The sequence below is a fragment of the Pelodiscus sinensis genome, chromosome 7 (assembly GCF_052426305.1).
Source record: "Pelodiscus sinensis isolate ZL-2025 chromosome 7, ASM5242630v1, whole genome shotgun sequence".
In the NCBI taxonomy this organism is placed as follows: Eukaryota; Metazoa; Chordata; order Testudines; family Trionychidae; genus Pelodiscus; species Pelodiscus sinensis.
Window position 1 is genome coordinate 281,178 of NC_143058.1, and position 18,680 is coordinate 299,857.

The 18,680-nt window shown below is 48.1% G+C and overlaps 1 protein-coding gene across 6 annotated transcripts in view; it reads right to left on the bottom strand.

Annotated features, from left to right (window-relative positions):
- The window catches only part of LOC102447238 (unconventional myosin-X-like), a 316,165-nt gene that overhangs the window by 108,332 nt on the left and 189,153 nt on the right, over positions 1–18,680 (bottom strand). For all 6 annotated transcript variants that reach the window (XM_075914469.2, XM_089779563.1, XM_089779562.1 and 3 more), the window contains 2 exons: positions 13,548–13,853; positions 337–376 (listed from right to left, as the gene is read on the bottom strand). In XM_075914469.2, the coding sequence (XP_075770584.2) occupies positions 337–376; positions 13,548–13,853 (346 nt within the window). The remainder of the gene's footprint in view (positions 1–336; positions 377–13,547; positions 13,854–18,680) is intronic.

Genomic DNA, 18,680 nt, shown 5'->3' on the forward strand with positions numbered 1-18,680 from the left:
CGACTAATAAATTACTTGATATTTAACATTCTTAGTAAGAGCGAAAACAGATGCATCCTAACTCTGCAATCTCTAGACAGGAATTGGGCAAGAAGATACTGAAACCATAAACACGGCACATTAAGTAGGAGACCTGTTCCGCTGCAGTCAGGCACCTGCAGGGTAAGAAAGAAAAGAAATGCTTTCATAGGGACTTTTTCTAACATGTTTATCATAGTGAAATAAAGATGCATATTTCAGGAAAAAGCAGAGTCATTGAAGGCAATCGCCTGAGGGTTGTGAGCTACAGAGGGTCCCAAGAGCAGACACAGCAAAGGAATGGACCATTAAACTTACCTGAGCCATCAGAAGTATAGCATCCAGCTGCTCTCTTTGTCTGGTCAAAAGAAGACAATAGTCAGTGACAGACTCGGATCATCAGGGTATTTTAACAGAAAACATGGAGCATCATCTCTGCAGGGTTAAGAATGAAATACAGCTCCTGTTCTAAAGCTGATCTGGTAAAACCACCAAGTTCCTGCATGCCTGGCATGGCCATCCCGGTAGATATATCTTACTCTGAGGTAAATCGGGAAATTAGATCAAATGGAGTGGGCCTGAAAGAAAAGACTAAAAGCAGCAAGAATGCGGGATTGCATAGACTCATTGAGGTCTTGAGTTAATGTCCACTGCGGCCAATGGGACGCTTACCACCCATGCCCAAGACCACTGAATCAGGTGGTATGTACACAATTTGAGTTCTGAAGATGTTCTACTTTTGAGGACAGAGCCATGGCAACACCATCGTGAACCTGTGTTCTGTTTAGCATTTAACATAGCTACACTGTGTCCCAGAGAGAATCTGCCAAATCTAAGCACACTGCTAAGTAGCGGAGAGTAGGCCCTCCCAAGCTAGACATCTGGGTTATATTTGCAGCTTGCATAACCTCTCAGTGGCCTGTGAGAGCTTGCTGAATATTAAAGATTATAAATAGCATCGAATTATTAATACCAGTGAACTGAAAAAGCCAAACCCAAAACTGAATACTAAGGATAGCTTAGGACGATACATGTGGTCATGACTTGATCTTTCAGATGATACAAAAGCTTGGGGAACAGTAAATAATGAAGAGGTAAATGATTCAGAGCTATCTGGATTGCTTGATAAACTGGGTGAAAGCAAACAACAGGTGTTTTAATTCAATTAAATGTAAATGTATAGATATAAGAACAAAGAACATAGGCCACAATTACAAAATGGGGAAGGTCCATTCTGTGAAGCAGGGCCTCTAAAAAAGACTTGTGGATCATGGACAAAAATCATCTGAATATGAGCTCCCAGTGTGACACTGTGGGCAAAAAAGCTAATGTGACCCTGGGCCGCACAAAGAAGGGAATTCTGAGCAGAAATACAATATTTGTCACTGTCGTGACGACTTCTGGAATACTGCATTCACTTCTGGTGCCCTCCATTGAAAAAGGACGTAGGTACAATGGAGAGGATTCACAGAAAAGCCATGAGCATGATCAAAAGATTACAACCTATTTGGCTTAGCAGGAAGAGGACTAAGGGGTGACTTGATCAGTCTATAAGCATCTATATGGAGAACAAATATATAATAGTGGTCTCCAATCCAGAAGAGAAGGGCTGACACGCCATAGTTCCTGCGAAGGTGTGCACCTGTGTGGCTGAGCAGAAAAAATTCTTCCTCCGCCCACCTCCTCTGGAGAGCTGCACAGCAGCACTCACGTGGCAGGCAGCTGCTCCAGCGGGTGGGACCGGCTGAGGGAACGTGGTGAGGGAGCTACTGGGGTGAAGGCCTGGGACCTGAAGAGGCCATATGGTGGGGGCCTGTGAACCCCTTCCCCCGAGAGGACTAAGGCTATCTGCCCTGGCTCCTATGTTAACATTGAGCCTATGCTGCACTGTATCTCTGCAGAAGCAATAAACCTTCTATTCAATTGGCTGACTGAAGGTCACATCTGGCTGTGGATGAAGGTGCAGGGTAAGGGGCTCCCCGACGGGCCATCACAGGGGGCAAGCAGGTTGGAGCGTGTGTAGCATTTGGAGACTTGTTGGGATCAGGCTTGTCCCTTTGACCTTTTAGCCATAGCTACAATAGCTCTGTCAACTTCCAAAACAGGCAAGTCCTGTGGTGGTAGAATGCTTCTGCGTGTTGAACATCAAGGACATGTAGTACCTGGGGAAGTTGTGTGGCTTTGGGCAGAAAAGTGGCAGGTGGATGGACAGACTGAGGAAGAACTCAGACACCGTTGTAAGATGAAATTTGAGGAGCAGCCTTGTACTTGTGGAATATCATGGATGGGGGGATGCCATCCTGCCTTGAGCTCACTGACTGGCTTGGTTGAGGTAATGGCTACCAAGAATGCCACTTTCATCGAGAGATGGGGCAGTTCCTGTCAGTTCAAAGGGCAGAGAGAATGGGATTAAGGTCCTATGGGGGTGTGAGCATCAGCAGCAGTGAACCCTCTCACAGACTGTGTGCTAGGGTATGTAACACAGAGATGAGAGGGAGAAAGGTGCTAAGTGCTGCTAACTGCCGATAAATAGCACTGAGCCAGGCCCATTTCCGGAGGGGAAAGAGTATTCAGGGATGATGGGAACAGACACTGTGCTCAGTCTCAGGTGGTAGCAATGGGCCTACTCTAGGACAAGTCTCCATTTAGCTCAGTAGCAGGTCTGGTGGATCGTCTCCTGCTCTGGGTCAGGATTTGCTGAACTGAAGCAGAGCATGCATGGTCCACACTTGACAGCCATCCAAACAGCAGATTGTGAAGTGAACAGGATGTAGATGAAGAGGCCAGTGTCTCCCTCAGTCTTGTGTGAGGAGCTCTGGAGTGTGGGGAGGCCAGAGTCTGAAGAGGTCTGTGAACCAGAACTGCTGGCGCCAGAAAGAGGCTAAGAGGATGACACTGATTCTGTCCTGATGAATCTTATGTTGCACTTGAGGAAAGAGAGAATGGGAAAAAGGCAACGCAGAGGTCACTCATCCAGGAGAGCATAAGAACGGCCGTACTGGGTCAGACCAAAGGTCCTTCTAGCCCAGTATCCTGTCTGCCGACAGTGGCCAGCACCAGGTGCCCCAGAGAGGGTGGACCGAAGACAATGATCAAGCGATTTGTCTCCTGCCATCTCTCTACAGCCTCTGACAGACAGAGGCCAAGGACACCATTTTATCCCCTGGCTAATAGCCTTTTATGGACCTAACCTCCAGGAAATTATCTAGCTTCCCTTTAAACTCTATTATAGTCCTAGCCTTCACGGCCTCCTCTGGCAAGGAGTTCCACAGGTTGACTACACGCTGTGTGAAGAAGAACTTTCTTTTATTAGTTTTAAACCTGCTACCCATTAATTTCATTTGGTGTCCTCTAGTTCTTCTATTATGGGAACTAATAAATAACTTTTCTTTATCGGCCCTCTCCACACCACTCATGATTTTATAGACCTCTATCATATCCCCCCTCGGTCTCCTCTTTTCTAAACTGAAAAGTCCCAGTCGCTTTAACCTCTCCTCATATGGGACCTGTTCCAAACCCCTAATCATTTTAAGTTGCCCTTTTCTGAACCCTTTCCAAGGCCAAAATATCTTTTTTGAGGTGAGGAGACCACATCTGTACACAATATTCAAGATGTGGGCGTACCATAGTTTTATACAGGGGCAGTAAGATATTCTGGGTCTTATTTTCTATCCCTTTCCTAATAATTCCTAGCATCCTATTTGCCTTTTTGACCGCCGCTGCACACTGTGTGGAAGTTTTCAGAGAACTGTCCATGATAACTCCAAGATCCTTTTCCTGATTTGTCGTAGCCAAATTAGCCCCCATCATACTGTACGTATAGTTGGGGCTATTTTTCCCAAGGTGCATTACTTTACACTTATCCACATTAAATTTCATTTGCCATTTTGCTGCCCAATCACTGAGTTTGGTGAGATCTTCTTGGAGTCCCTCACAGTCTGCTTCTGTCTTGACTATCCTAAACAGTTTGGTATCATCTGCAAACTTTACTACCTCACTGCTTACCCCTTTCTCCAGATCATTTATAAATAAGTTGAAAAGGATTGGTCCCAGGACTGACCCTTTGGGTACACCACTAGTTACCCCTCTCCAATCTGAAAATTTACCATTTATTCCTACCCTTTGTTTCCTATCTTTTAACCAGTTCTCAACCCAAGAAAGGACCTTCCCTCTTATCCATGGCCATGTAATTTACACAAGAGAATAGCAGGAAAGCTTCTTCCCAAAGATGACATAGGGCACCGCACATGGCATCACGGGAAGTCTGCAGACCTCGACCAGCGCATCAGAATTGTCCTTTGGCCATTGTTGGGAGAGGCGTGACAAGGTCGTTGTGGCAGAGGCAGAAAGCAAGGTCTCTAAGACTGTCGATGCTGGCACGGAAGATCCTGATAGTAGACAGAGCAGGATGTGTGCAGTCATGGGCGGAAGTGTTGTATCTGCTACCCACGTCTAGAAGCCAGCATATATGTGCCACAGGACCCTAGCATCCATCTGGAATCTTTGAAAGAATGCAAGGATTCACCAGCCCTCTTTTTGCTGAAGAGTTTATTCTTATCCAAAGGAACACCACTCTGGATTGTATTTTGGACCTTCCCAGGAAAGCTGGAAGTTTGTAGCCACAAGTCTCTTCACATAATTATTCAAGTGGCTAGAGACCAAGAGGACATGTCAGCTCTGTTCACTGCTGCCTGGATAGAGTTCAGAGTGACCTAAGCACATTAGAGGATTGGGCCAAAAGAAATCTGATGAGGTTCAACAAGGACAAGTGCAGAGTCCTGCACTTGGGACGGAAGAATCCCAAGCATTGGTACAGGTTGGGACCGACGGGCTAAGTAGCAGTTCAGCAGAAAAGGACCTGGGGATTACAGTGGATGAGAAGCTGGATATGGGTCAACAGGGCACCCTTGTAGCCAAGAAGCTAATGACATATTAGGGTGCATTAGGAGGAGCATTGCCAGCAGATCCAGAGATGTGATTATTCCCCTTTATTCGGCACTGATGAGGCCACATCTAGAGTACTGCGTACAGTTCTGGGCCCCCCACTACAGAAAGGATGTGGACGCATTGGAGAGGGTCCAGTGGAGGAGAACCAAAATGATTAGGGGGCTGGAGACATGACGTACGAGGAGAGGCTCAGGGATTTGGGCTTGTTTAGTCTGCAGAAGAGGAGAGAGATAACAGCCTTCAACTCCCTGAAGGGAGGTTCCAAAGAGGAAGGAGAGAGGCTGTTCAAAGTAGTGACAGATGGCAGAACAAGGAGCAATGGTCTCAAGTTACAGTGGGGGAGGTCTAGGTTGGAGATTAGGGAAAAACTATTTCCCTAGGCGTGTGATGAAACGGTGGGATGGGCTCCTGAGGGAGGGGTGTGACAGGGAGCCAGACCCCCACACTGGAGGCTGCCCAAGTGCGGCTTCCTGGGGCACGCTGATCAGCGCGTGCGGGGCCTGCCGCGCATGCGCGGGTGCTCTACGGCCCAAACCCAGTGGCGCTAGAACCCCATGGCCACCAGCCACCCGCTGTGTGGGGACGCCGGACAGCGTAACGTGGGGAATTCAAAAGGGAGGGGGGACAGGAGAGGAGGGGGAAGAGCAGGGGCTGGTTGTGCTCTCACCCCCAGGAAGCCCGGAAGAGGAAACCCGCAAGAAAGGGGCAGACGCCGCGGAGACGGAGCCTTCCTGGCCAGGCGAGGGATTTGGACGTAAGGAGGACGTGGAGGAACCCAAATGGATAACTGCCACCGGGAGTGAACTTCCAGAGACTGTGGGACGGGGTACACCATAGAGGATACAAGATGGACAGAGGCAGAGCAAGGGAACAGGGCTTAGGGCGCCCCCCGAACCCTGACTTTGCTACACTGGTGGAGAATGTGGGTACGGGTATTTAAAAAAAAATAGCGGTGCAGACAGGGAAGGAGGGTAGAGATGGATATGGGGAAGCTGCAGGACTGGCTGGCTGACAGCCAGCGACAGCAGCAGCAACAGCAGACCCAGTTGCTCCAACAAACCAACCAACAAAGAGAGCAACAACACTTAGTACGAGAGCTGATGGAACATCAGCAGAGACAGCAGGAGCAATGGTCAAAGTAATGGGCAGAGGCCTCAAGAGCGGGCACATCAGGGGTGGGCTCAGCCCTGACATTGCCTCTGAGACTAGTAAAGATGACACCCGGGGATGACCCAGAGGCGTTTTTAATAACGTTTGAGAGGGTGGCTACAGTGGCCCAGTGGCCGGAGGAACATTGGGCCATCCTGTTGGCCCCTTATCTTACAGGCCCAGCCCAGTGGGCATATAGGAGTCAATCCACCCGGGATGCATTACATTATCACAAGGTTAAAGAGGCCATTTTAGACTAGGCGGGAGTGACCCCGGAGACATACAGGCAGCAGTCCCGGGCAGAGAAGTATCGGCTGGGAGAATGCCCACGGGCTGTTGTTCAGAGGCTCAAAGAGTCAGCCACCCAGTGGCTAGAGTCGGAGAAAAGGTCTACCACTCAAATCATGGAAATGGTTATGCTAGATCAGTTTTTACAGATTCTACCTGCAAGACGGATGGATGTGGGTGTGCTGACACCAGCCCTCAACCCTCGGAGAAGCTATTGCCATTTTAGAAAATTCTGTGGCAGCCGACAGGGGAGAGAGCAAGACTAGAGACTCCCAAGAAAGCCCCGACACAAAACTAATGAGTGGACGGGCCCGTCCCATGAGAGGCCGGCGTGTGTGGGCTCCCTCTCCGACTCCATGGAAAGGATGGGGGCAAGTGAATGCAAGGGAGAAGAGACACTCCGGCCAATGGAAGGACCCAGTCCCCGAGAACCGGAAAAGTGAGGCGCCTGTTACGAGTCCAGGCAAGACGACCATTTTCGACGTGCTTGCCCCTTCATGGACTGTTCGTATGGGAGGATAATGGCGGCAGACCGATGAGCCCGAGATCAGGACTTCTCCAAGATAATGGTCCAGGTGAGCCTGGAAAGGGAAAAGGTATTGGCCCTGGTAGTCTCGGGCTGAGATACGGGCTGAATTGATACCAGAGGGAGGACAGGGTGGCCGGCCAGTTGCCATGCAATGTATACATGGGGATGTTCGGAACTACCCCACACAGTGGGTACACATAGCGGATGGGGTGAGAGAAGAGAAGTGCTGGATGGCGGCAGCCCCAAAACTAGCATAACCGGTGCTGTTGGGGTCAGACTGGCCAGGTTTCCGCTGCTTGGTGGAGAATGAGGAAGGGCCGAGCAAGTAGCTCCAGCCCGGAGACCCAATCCACAGCTAGGAGAGAAGAAAGCACTGGAGGCCCAGGTCGCAGACGCCTCCACCACTAACCTCAGGATGGAGGAACTCGAAGCAGAAGCTGACTTCCTGTGGGAACAGCATGAGGACCTGTCTCTAATGCATGCATGGGAGCAAGCCGGCACCTCCCAAGACGAGGGGTCGGGGGACAAGGCGGCCCGCTGTGGGTCCTGATTCGAGGTAAGAGCGGATTGGCTATATAGGATAGAGGAGCAGCCGGGTGAGATGGGGGAAACCAAACAACTACTAGAACCAACTTGATTCCAGTGGCGGGTGATGGACCTAGCCGATGCCAACCCCTGGGTGGGACATTTAGGGAGTGAAAAGACTTTATAACGAATTGGCCGGGCGTGTATAAGGAAGTAAAAGACTTTAGTGAATCCTGCCCGGAGTGTCAGCAGCCAGGGGGAAGGACCATACCAAAAGCCCCATTAGTCCCCCTCCCTGTAGTTGACATTCCGTTTCATAGAATAGCCTTGGACCTGGTGGGCCCACTGGAGAGGTCACGGAGAGGTAACCAGATATTTTAGTCCTAATAGACTACACCACCAGATACCCCGAGGCAGTACCCCTCCAAAATACCAAAGCCACTACTTTGGCGGCCGAGTTGGTAAAAGTATTTTCGACAGTGGGGATCCCCCAAGAATCTTAACCAACCGGGGTCTAACGTATCAGGGCGGGTAATGGCAGAGTTATGCCAATTAATGAGGGTAAAAACCCTTCGAACATCTGCATAACACCCACAAACCGATGGGCTTGTGGAACATTTTAATAGAACCTTAAAGGCAATGTTGAGGAAATTTGTGGGTGTAGATCCGAGAGATTGGGACGTCTTTTTACCCGTCCTTCTGTTCGTAGTTAGGGAAGTGCCCCAAGCATCCACAGGCTTCTCCCCTTTTGAGTTATTATATAGGAGACAGCCCCGAGGAATCCTAGATCTATTAAAAGAAAGTTGGGAGGGACAAGACTCACAGGTAAAGGGGACAATACCGTACATCCTGGATCTATGGAAAAAGCTGAGGGTAGCAGGAGAGTTAGCATAAGGGAACTTGTTACAGGCCCAAACAGGCCCAACATTATAATCGAGGGATGAAACTCCATACATTTGCACCGTGAGAGAGTCTTATTACTCTTACCCTCCACCTAGTCGAAGCTGATGGCCAAATGACAAGGCCCGTATGAGGTCCTACGACAGGTGGGACCCGTGGACTACGAAATTAAGTTGACAGGTAGATGTAAAAATACCCAAATCTACCATGTGAATTTATTAAAAAATGGAAGTGCGAGAGGGCATGTTGATAACACTGCAACCTTCTGAGTCTGAACTAGGTCCATGGAGAAGGGATCTGGAGACACTGGGAGAGACCTCCCTAGGAGCGGACCTGACAGCCCAACAGAAGGAGGTGAGGGCCCTTCTACAGGAATTTACAACAGTCCTCTCGACGCAACCAGAAGAGACATCCCAAGCGAACCACCATATTAAGACAACTCCAGGACAAAAGGTACATGAACCCCTCCACCCCCTACAAAGGAAACTGTGAGACCCAGTGTGAGAGGAAATCCAAAAGATGCTGCAGATGGGGGTGATCCAGAAGTCCCGAAGCGAGTGGAGGAGCCCCATAGTCCTTGTCATGATCATGAGGGTTAGCCAGCAGCCTGGGGACTAAGGGGTTAACTATGTCCCTTACCTAGCCAGGTGGAGTGGCCAATAGGAATGTAGGTAGGAATTTCAAACTGGGACAAAGGAATTTTTGGTTTTTCCCTCCTTTGTTCTGGGCAGTTCCCTCCAGCTTCTGAGGGAGACAGACATGTCTCTCTCCCTCTCCCTCTCCCTCTCCCCCTCCCCCTCTCCCTCTCCCTCTCCCCCTCTCCCTCTCCCTCTCTCCCCCTCTCCTCTCTCCCTCTCCCTCTCCAAGAAACCATTCTTCACTTTCTGTATGTAGGGTAAAGTTTAGATAAATCCGTTAGGTTTTATTATTTTATGGGTTGGGTATGGGATCTGATGTCTGTGCACTTTTAAACAATGTTTTGGCTTTCCTTGTAACTAAGTTCTAGGCCCATTGAGTCTCTCTATGAGTGTATACGTTGTTACCTGTCAATCTAGTCATGATGCTTGCAACAGGAATATTGTGGTGCTAATAAAAGTTTTCTCTTTTCTTTTTATTAATCTGGGATTGGTTAAGAGGGTGTCATGGTTTGTACTTTAGGGGTGAGATTTCCCAAGTGATCTTACCCCTGATTTGTCACATCAATACTTGGGTGGTGGCAGCAGAAGTTTTATTCCCAAAATCTAGGGTTTTAAGATTTTTGGGGAAAGTTTTATACCAAAGCCTGGTAGATAAGGTTTTGAGGTACACTTGCTGGCCCCCACTTCTGCATTTATCCTGCCAGAATGGGGAAGAAGCCATGACAGTCCTGGTCCCCAAGCTCGATGGCTCACTGCGATTCTGCATTGATTTCCGAAAAGTCAATGCCACTTCACGTTTCGATGCATACTCCATGCCTCGGGTAGAAGAACTCCTAGAGAGGCTAGGCAAGGCACAGTATTTATCCACAACTGACCTCACAAAGGGATACTGGCAAATCCCCCTCACTCCCGCATCACAGGAGAAGACAGCTTTTGCCACTTGGTTTGGACTATACCACTTTTTAACGATGCCATTTGGATGAAATGGGGCGGTGGCGAAATTCCAGTGGTTAATGGACAAAATCTTAAGTGACCACCAGATGTATGCCGCAGCCTATATAGATGATATCGTCATTTACAGTACATCATGGGAAGAACACTTATAACTTATTCGAGCCATCCTCAAGCCCTTAGCCGAAGCACAGTTAACTGCCAACCCGAGCAAGTGCACATTTGGAAGACCAGAAGTGATGTACCTGGGGTATATCGTCAGCTGAAGACCGCTGAAGCCCCAAGTAGACAAGGTGGAGGCCATAAAAATTACCGGATGCCTACCACGAAGAAGCAGGTACGGCAATTCTTGGGACTGACCAGGTACTATCGACGGTTCATACTGCACTTTGCCATGGTGATGGCACCATTAACAGACTTGGCGAGAGGAGGGCAGCCCGGAACAATTAAACAGCAGCTCATGAGGGCCCCTCTATTGACCCAACCCGATTTTTCTCAGACATTCCTAGTGCAAATGGACACATCAAATGTGGGGATAGGAGCCGTGTTATCCCAAGAACAAGGGGGAAGGGAGCACCCCATTTTATATTTAATCCACAAATTACTACCATGGGAGCAGTTCAATTCTACTATAGAACAGGAAGCATTAGCAGATAAGTGGGCAGTAGAGTCCCTCCGGTACTTCCTGCTGGGGGATTCTTTCCTATTGATGACTGACCATGCACCGTTAAAATGGATTCAAACCATGAAAGAGTCCAACTCGTGCATAACGAGGTGGTATTTATTTTTGAAACAGTATAAATTTCAAGTTTTGCATAGGTCAGGATGGTCTCATGGGAACGCAGATTTCCTGTCTCGGAGTGTAAGTGAGAAGGGGAACATAGAGGATAGCGGGACACTAAGGGGGGAGGTGTGTGACAGGGGGCCGGACCCCCGCACTGGAGGCCATCCAAGCGCGGCTTCTTAGGGCGCACCGACCGGTGCACGCAGGGCCTGCCGTGCATGTGCGGGTGCTCTTTGGCCCGAACCCGGCGGAGCTAGGACCACGCGGCCACCGGCTGCCTGCTGCGTGGGGGTACCGGACGGCGTAATGCAGGGAATTCAAAAGGGAGGGGGGACAGGAGAGGAGGGGGAAGAGCAGGGGCTGTTTGTGCTCTCACCCCCAGGAAGCCCGGAAGAGGAAACCCGCAAGAAAGGGGCAGATGCCGCGGAGACGGAGCCTTCCTGGCCAGACGAGGGATTCGGACGTAAGGAGGACATGGAGGAACCCGAATGAATAACCGCCACAAGGAGTGAACTTGCGGCAACTGTAGGATGGGGTACAATAGGGGATACAAGAAGGACAGAGGCAGAGCAAGGGAAGGGGGCTTAGGGCGCCCCCCCGAACCCTGATTTTGCTACAAGGGGGTGGAATCTCCATCCCTAGAGGTTTTTAAGACCTATCTTGACAAAGCCCTGGCTGGGATTATTTAGTTGGGGTTGGTCCTTCTTTGGGCAGGGGGGTTGGACTCGACTTCCTGAGGTCTCTGCCAGCCCTGGGATTCTGTTATTCTGTGGCTTCTGTTATTAAAGTGGCATGATTTTGCGCAAATACTTTTAACAGAAAAGTTTTTCCGTTAAAAGTATTTGCTTAAGAGAACGTCTATACTGGCATGTGCCTTTGCACAAAAGCATCCGTGCCAGTGTAGACACTCTCTTGTGCAAAAAGCTCCGATAGCCATTTTAGCCATCGGGCTTTCTTGAGCAAGAAATTAACTTGGCTGTCTACACTGGCCCTCTTGCGCAAGAATACTTGCGCAAGAGGGCTTATCCCTGAGCGGGAGCATCAGAGTATTTGCACAAGAGCCACTGATTTTGTACAGTACAAAGTCAGTGTTCTTGCGCAAATACTCGCGGACAGTGTAGACAGGCGGCAAGATTTTGGGCAAAAGCAGTTGCTTTTGTACAAAATCTTGCCAGTCTAGACACAGCCACATGCCAGTGGGAAAGCTTCTCTGGTCTACACAGCTACGTCTTGTGAAGGTGGACTTAAGCCAAGAGAAGAGGATCAGTGCAGCTGTAGCACATACCACAGACTAGCCCCAAGAACATGAAGAACCATTATCCATGCAGGAGCCCTGCTGCAGGGTTCATTCCCTTAGTGTAAATATCTGTATGACTTCTGCATTATGATTCTGTATTACAAGGGTAAATGGGCATCAACAATAAAAGTGAGGAGACACCACGTGTGTGTGGAAGGCTGGTAACTGTGGAACCCGAATGAGTGACACTCCTTGAAAGCAAGAGCACTGCAGAGATGTGCCTCTCGCTATTACAGATAGCTTCCTTCCTATACATTGCTCTTATTTCCAGGGACCTTCATAACTTAGGGTAAATAAATGGAGATGCCTATCTCCTAGAACTGGAAAGGACCTTGAGTCCAGTCCCCTGTCTTCACAGTAGGACCAAGTGCCATCCCTGACAGATTTTTCCCCAGATTCCTAAATGGCCTTCTCAAGGACTGAACTCACAACCCTGGGTTTAGCAGGGCAAAGCTCAAGCCACTGAGCTATCCCTCCCCATGAATGATAGCAGCCAGGCCATGGTGCTAAGCAGGCCCACCAGCCAAGGGGGTGTGAGAGGAGCTGCTTTGGGGCCTGGTGATTAAAAAGGGCTTGGGGCTCCCAGCCACCACCATGCTACTGACGGGCTAGCAAGGGGAAGGCTAGTCCCCACCTCCCCCTACGGCCAAGGCTCCACCCCTTCTGCGGGGGCACAGCCAACCTCCCCACATCTTGCCCTGGAGCCTGGCAACTGTCTGCAGCCCCGGCTCAGAAGCATTTCAAAATATCCCCAGGTACTACATGCAGATAAGATCGTAAGAACTGCAATAGCAGAGCAGAGCTCAATCATCCATCGTGCTCAATACCTGGCCAAAGTGAACGGACCAATGGCCCATTAAGTCTGGTTCCCTGTCCCAGACAATGGTTGATCCAAGATGCTTCAGAGGATGGGATAGAGCTCATTATACCACTGGGAAGATAGGAGGAAATTATTTATTCCTGGCTTGGGGACTGAAATCCACTCCTCATGTTTTAAAGAGGAACAATGCTGAAGAGACATGGGGGAGGGGGCAGAGGGAAGGACTCTGTACATTATAGGAATGTTGAAATATGTTTAATTAAGTAACTGCATAACCGATGAACATTTCAGTAGTTATACGTGGGGTGGTAGTCGGCTCCTCAGGACTGACCTTTAAGCTGGCTCTGTGCTTGTACCAGCTCCCGCCTGCCCCTGCCCCTGCCCCGCTTCTAGCAGGAGCCTGCATGTAGCCATGAAGGTTAACTGTGTACATGGTTACACTTTCACACCCCTAGTAACTTACCTCTCAAAATGCATGATGGACAGGCCATTCCTATCCACCTTTTCTCCTCTGTACCCCACTCCACTCCTGTTTAGGAGACCCGTGCATGCATCCAAATTACTACAATGGACACCCAAGTGACTGCTTCCCTGTGACCTGAAGGTGTCATCATACCAGGGCCTCAGACCTAGTCCTACGCCTGGCAGAGTCACTACTGGGGCCAGCCATGGAACTAAAGCTGTGAGAAACAATCTTGTACCTTTTCTTCTCTTCTTCCTCCTCCTGTTTCCTCCTAAGCTCCTCCTCTTCTTGCCATTGTTTTTCCTCTTCCTCCCTTCTGATCTGCTCTTCCTCTTCTTGCTTTCTCCTCTCCTCCACCTCCTGTTTCCGTCTCTGTTCCTGCTGCAATAGCTGCTGATAAAGGCTGCGAGCCAGCTGGCCACGCCAATGCTTCTGCAGGACTACAGCAGAGGCCTTCAGTCGCAGGAAGGCTTTCTTCCAGAAGTGTGCTCGATAGTTCTTCTGGATTGTCACTATACTGACGAGGGCCTTTTGGTACTTCTTCCTGTAACAAAACAAAGAGTTAAAGGGTCATGAGTCACTGGCCACTTCTGTTACTACCATGTCTCTCGTATTCTAAGCAACGGCTCCCCATGGTATCTAAGTGCTGAATAAATGAAGTGAGCATTCTAGCCCACTCTTTCTTTTCCTTTGTTGCCCTCTCCAGCATCTGCCCCCTTGCTCCTTGCTTCAAAGAGACTGTTCTTGCCATTGCTTTAGGGTGTCTGCCTTTGAACTAAGGGAATGAGCATGAGATGCCCAGTGGATGAAGGACACCCACTAGAATGGGAGTTTCATGTTTCCCACATCTCACGTGCACACGTCTGGGACACTACCCACCAAGTACCCGTGTGTGCTCTTCCCACAGAACCGCTGGTATCTTTATAGAGGAAGACACCCAGCACCATCTGGCTGGTCACTGAACCGCTGTGGAATGATAAATACAACCTGGGCAGCAGCGAGTCCAGACTACAGGTAACAGTCACTAATTTTTCACAAGCAAGGCTGCGTATGTGTCTCACATTACATGACCTTCCAGGGCCCGCATGACTTCATCAGTGGCTGGTGTGGCTGGCCCAGCAGCCACCTGAGCAGCCTCTAGGCCAGCCACACTGGCCACTGCTGGGGCCATCTCAGGCCACCTCCCCCATATACCCCAGCAGCAGGAGGAATCTGGGTGTGGGGGAGGGGTGGGAGTTGGGGCAGGTAGGAGGTGAGGCTGTGATGTGATTTTCAATCACATCAGGTAATGGCAGACAGCTAAACAGTGGCAAGTTTTTAAAGTGCTCATATACAAATGCTGGAAGTTTAAATAATAAGATGGGTGAACTAGAGTGCCTCATGTTAAACAGGCATCACGAAAATTTGGTGGAATGAGGCTAAACAATGGGACACAGTCATACCAGGGTACAAAAACTATCAAACGGACAGAACAGGTTGTGCTGATGGGGGAGGGACACCATATGTGAAAGAATCCATAGAATCAAATGAAGTAAAAATTGTAATCTCTATGAATTATAATTTCATGCTCCAATAATAAGAATATAACAGTAGGGATATATTATCAACCACCTGACCAGGATAGTAATAGTGACTATGAAATGTTAAGGGACATTAGAGAGGCTACAAGAAATAAAAACAGTAATAATAATGAGGGATTTCAAACGTCCCCATTTTGACTGGGTACACGTCACCTCGGGAAGGATGCAGAGATAAAGTTTCTCGACACCTTAACTGCTTTTTGAAGGAATTGGTTCTGGAACCCACAAGAGGAGAGGTAATTCTTGATTTAATCCTAAATGGAGTGCAGGATCAAGTCCAAGAGATTAGGGTCTGCTTGGAAATAGTGACACTAATATAATACATTGAACATGCCTGTGGTGGGAAAAGCACCAAAGCAGCCCAACACTGTGGCATTAAATTTCAGAAAGGGGACAATGAGAAGGTTAGTTTAAAAGAAATTAAGAGGTATAGTGCTAAAAGTAAAACCCTGCAAGTTTCATGGAAACTTTTCAAAGACACCATAATAGAAGTCCAACTTAAATGCGTACTCCAAATTAACAATACAGTAAAAGAACCAAGTAAAAGAAGCAGTGAGGGATAGAAAAGGCATCATTTAAAAGGTGGAAGTTAAATCCTAGTGAGGAAAATAGAAAGAAGCACACATTCTGTCAAATTGAGTATAACAATATAATAAGAAAAGCCAAAAAGCAATTTGAAAAAAAGGTGGCCAAAAATTCAAAAAGTAATAGCAATTTTTTAAAGTCCATCAGAAGCAAGAAGCTGGCTAAACAACCAGTGGGGACCCTGGAAGATCAAGATGCTAAAGGAGCATTCAAAGACGATAAGGTCTTTGCGGATAATTGTTTGCTTCAGTCTTCATGGCTGTGGATGTGAGGTTGATTCTCAACCTGAGCCATTCTTTTTAGGTGACAAATATGAGGAATTGTCTCAGATTGAGGTGTCAAGAGGAGATTTTGGAACAAACTGATAAACTTAACAGTAACAAGTCACCAGGACCAGATGGCATTCACCCAAGAGTTCTGAAAGAAAGAACTCAAATGGGAAAATGCTGAACTACTAACTATCATTTGTAACCCATCCTTTAAATCAGCTTCTCTACCTAATGTCTGGAAGATAGCTAACGTGATGCCAATATTTAAAAAGGACTCCACAGGTGATCCTGGCAATTACAGACCGGTAAGTTTAATGTCAGTACCAGGCAAATGAGTTGAAACTACAGTAAAGAATAAAATTGTCAGACACAGGGATGGACATAATTTGTTGGAGAAAGCCAACATGGTTTCTATAAAGGGAAATTATGGCTCACTAATTGATTAGAATTCTTTAAGGGATTCAACAAGCATGTGGAGAAGGGGGAACTAGTGGATAGAGTGTACTAGATTTCCAGAAAGCCTTGACAAAGGTCCCTCACCAAAGGCTCTTATGCAAAGTAAGTTGTCACGGGATAAGAGGGAAAGTCATTTCATGGATTAAGAACTGGTTATAAGACTGGAAATGAAGAGTAGGAATAAATAGTCAGCTTTCAGAGTGGAGAGAGGTAACTAGTGGGGTCCCCTAAGGGGTCTGTCCTGGGACCAATCCTATTCAACTTATTTATAAATGATGTGGAGAAAGGGCTAAACAGTGAGGTAGCAATATTTTCGGATGATACCAAAGTGCTCAGGATAGTTAAGACCAAAGCAGAGTGTCAAGAGCTTCAAAAAGATCTCACAAAACTAAGTGATTGGGCAACAAAATGAAATAAATTTTAACATTAAGAAATGAAAAATAATGCACATTGGAAAACATATCTCCAACTATATGTACAAAACGATGGGGATTTAAATTAGCTATTACCACTCAAGAGAGAGACTTGATAGTCATTGTGGATAGTTCTCTGAAAAAAACCACCCAATGCACAGTGGCAGTCAAAAAAGGAAACAGAATGTTAGAAATCATTCAGAAAGGGGCAGAGACTAAGACAGAAAGAAATGAGAAATATCTTCTTGCCTCTGTATAAATCCATGGTACGCCCACATCTTGAATACTGCATACAGATGTGGTCGCCTCATTTAAAAAAATATATATTGGCATTGGAAAAGTTTCAGAAAAGGGCACCAAAATTATTAGGGGTTTGGAATGGGTGCTTTATGATGAAGATTAATAAGTCTGGGACTTTTCAGTTTAGCAAAGAGGAGACTAAGGCAGGATATAATAGAGGTCTGTAAAAGTAGAGAAGGTAAATAAGGAAAAGTTATTGACTTGTTCCCATAAAATAAGAACTAGGTGTCACTGAATGAAGTTAATAGGTAGCAGGTTTAAAAAAAAACAAAAGGAAATATTTCTTCCCACAACAGGGAACCTGTGGAACTCAGGAACAGAAGATCTGTGACGACGAGGACTTTAACAGGGTTCAAAAAAGAACTAGATAACTTCATGGAGGATAGGTCCATCGATGGCTATAGCCATTGACATGTCCCTGCCTCAGCTCCTAGTTCTGTGTGTAGACACCGGCCCCTTAGCTCCCAATGTCTACACTTCCTGTCCAAGGGGAGCTGCAAAGCCAGCACTTACAAGGAGCTGCAAGGAACTGGGTAGGGAGCCTGCCAGCCCTGCCACACCTGTTCCCCAAGCCCAGCACAGTCCCAGGCTGCTGCCGCCCATTCCACTAGCTCCGGTGGGGTCCCAGGCTGCTGTCCCCTCAAACATCCATGGTGCCCCAGACCATCTCCCAGCATCCATGGCACCCCCGATCTGCACCCACAGCGCTGGGGCCACCTCCCCTCAAGCACCCATGGCACTGCCTGGCTGGTCCCTACCTCAAAATTAAGTCACTGGTATTTTTAGTACAAGTCATTTTTAGCAGAAGCCATTGCTTTTGGCTGCCCATAATTTGTATTCAAATATCTGTGACCAGTGTTCCCTCTAATCTTTTTCATGTAAGTGAAGAATTTTTCCATCCATGTGCAGAATATTTTTATGTGCACCAAAGCATGACTGAATGTGCACTACTAGTGGAAAAGAAAAACCTAGCTGTGGTCCTCTGCTAATCAGCTGGCTAGCATATGAATCTCTCCTGAGTGGCTGTACAAGTGTCCAGCTCACTGGCTGTGATTATAGCTTTATTCATCCATAGTAAGCCAACAGGAGGGAACAGAGAGGGGAGGAAGGGGAAAGGACATCAGCAGGGCTTGACAAATAATGCAATCGATTCACCCGTGGCAAGCAGATTGCAACTCAAAAGAGCCGGGTTCGGGTGATCTGTGCATGTGCAGATTGCCGGACAGCGCAGCTGGTGAGTGGGGCGCGCCGCGGTTCGGTGAGCCCTGGGCATCAGAATAAACTGACTGGGGGCTGAACCTTCCCCCCACTTCTCTCCTCATAGATAGGGAGCCAGCAGCACATCCAGCCTCCTCTGTGGTGGACACAAGCACCTAGACAAAGTGCACTGACTTTTACAAAGCACCTTTGCCACAGGCTACCTGAGCGTGTTGCCAAAATCCTACCCAGCACCATGAGGCTCTTCTTGAGAACATCCACAAGCTCTGCTGCCTGAGATACGGCCAGAAGGGACCACTAGGATTATCTAGCTTGACCTTCAGTGTGCAAATAGGTCACGTGAGTGCGCTCTACAGCCTTAGCTAGGAGCCAGCTGGTTTTGTACCTCAAGCTGTGGAGAGGCTCATGCACTAAGCTCCAGAGGTCCCAGGCTCAATTCCACCTCCTGGCAGTTACACAGAGGCAGTAGAATGTTGCTCCCTGTCTAGAGCATTCTGCTCACCTTCCTCCACTTCCCAACCTGCAGCCAATGCAGGAGGACTGTGAAATA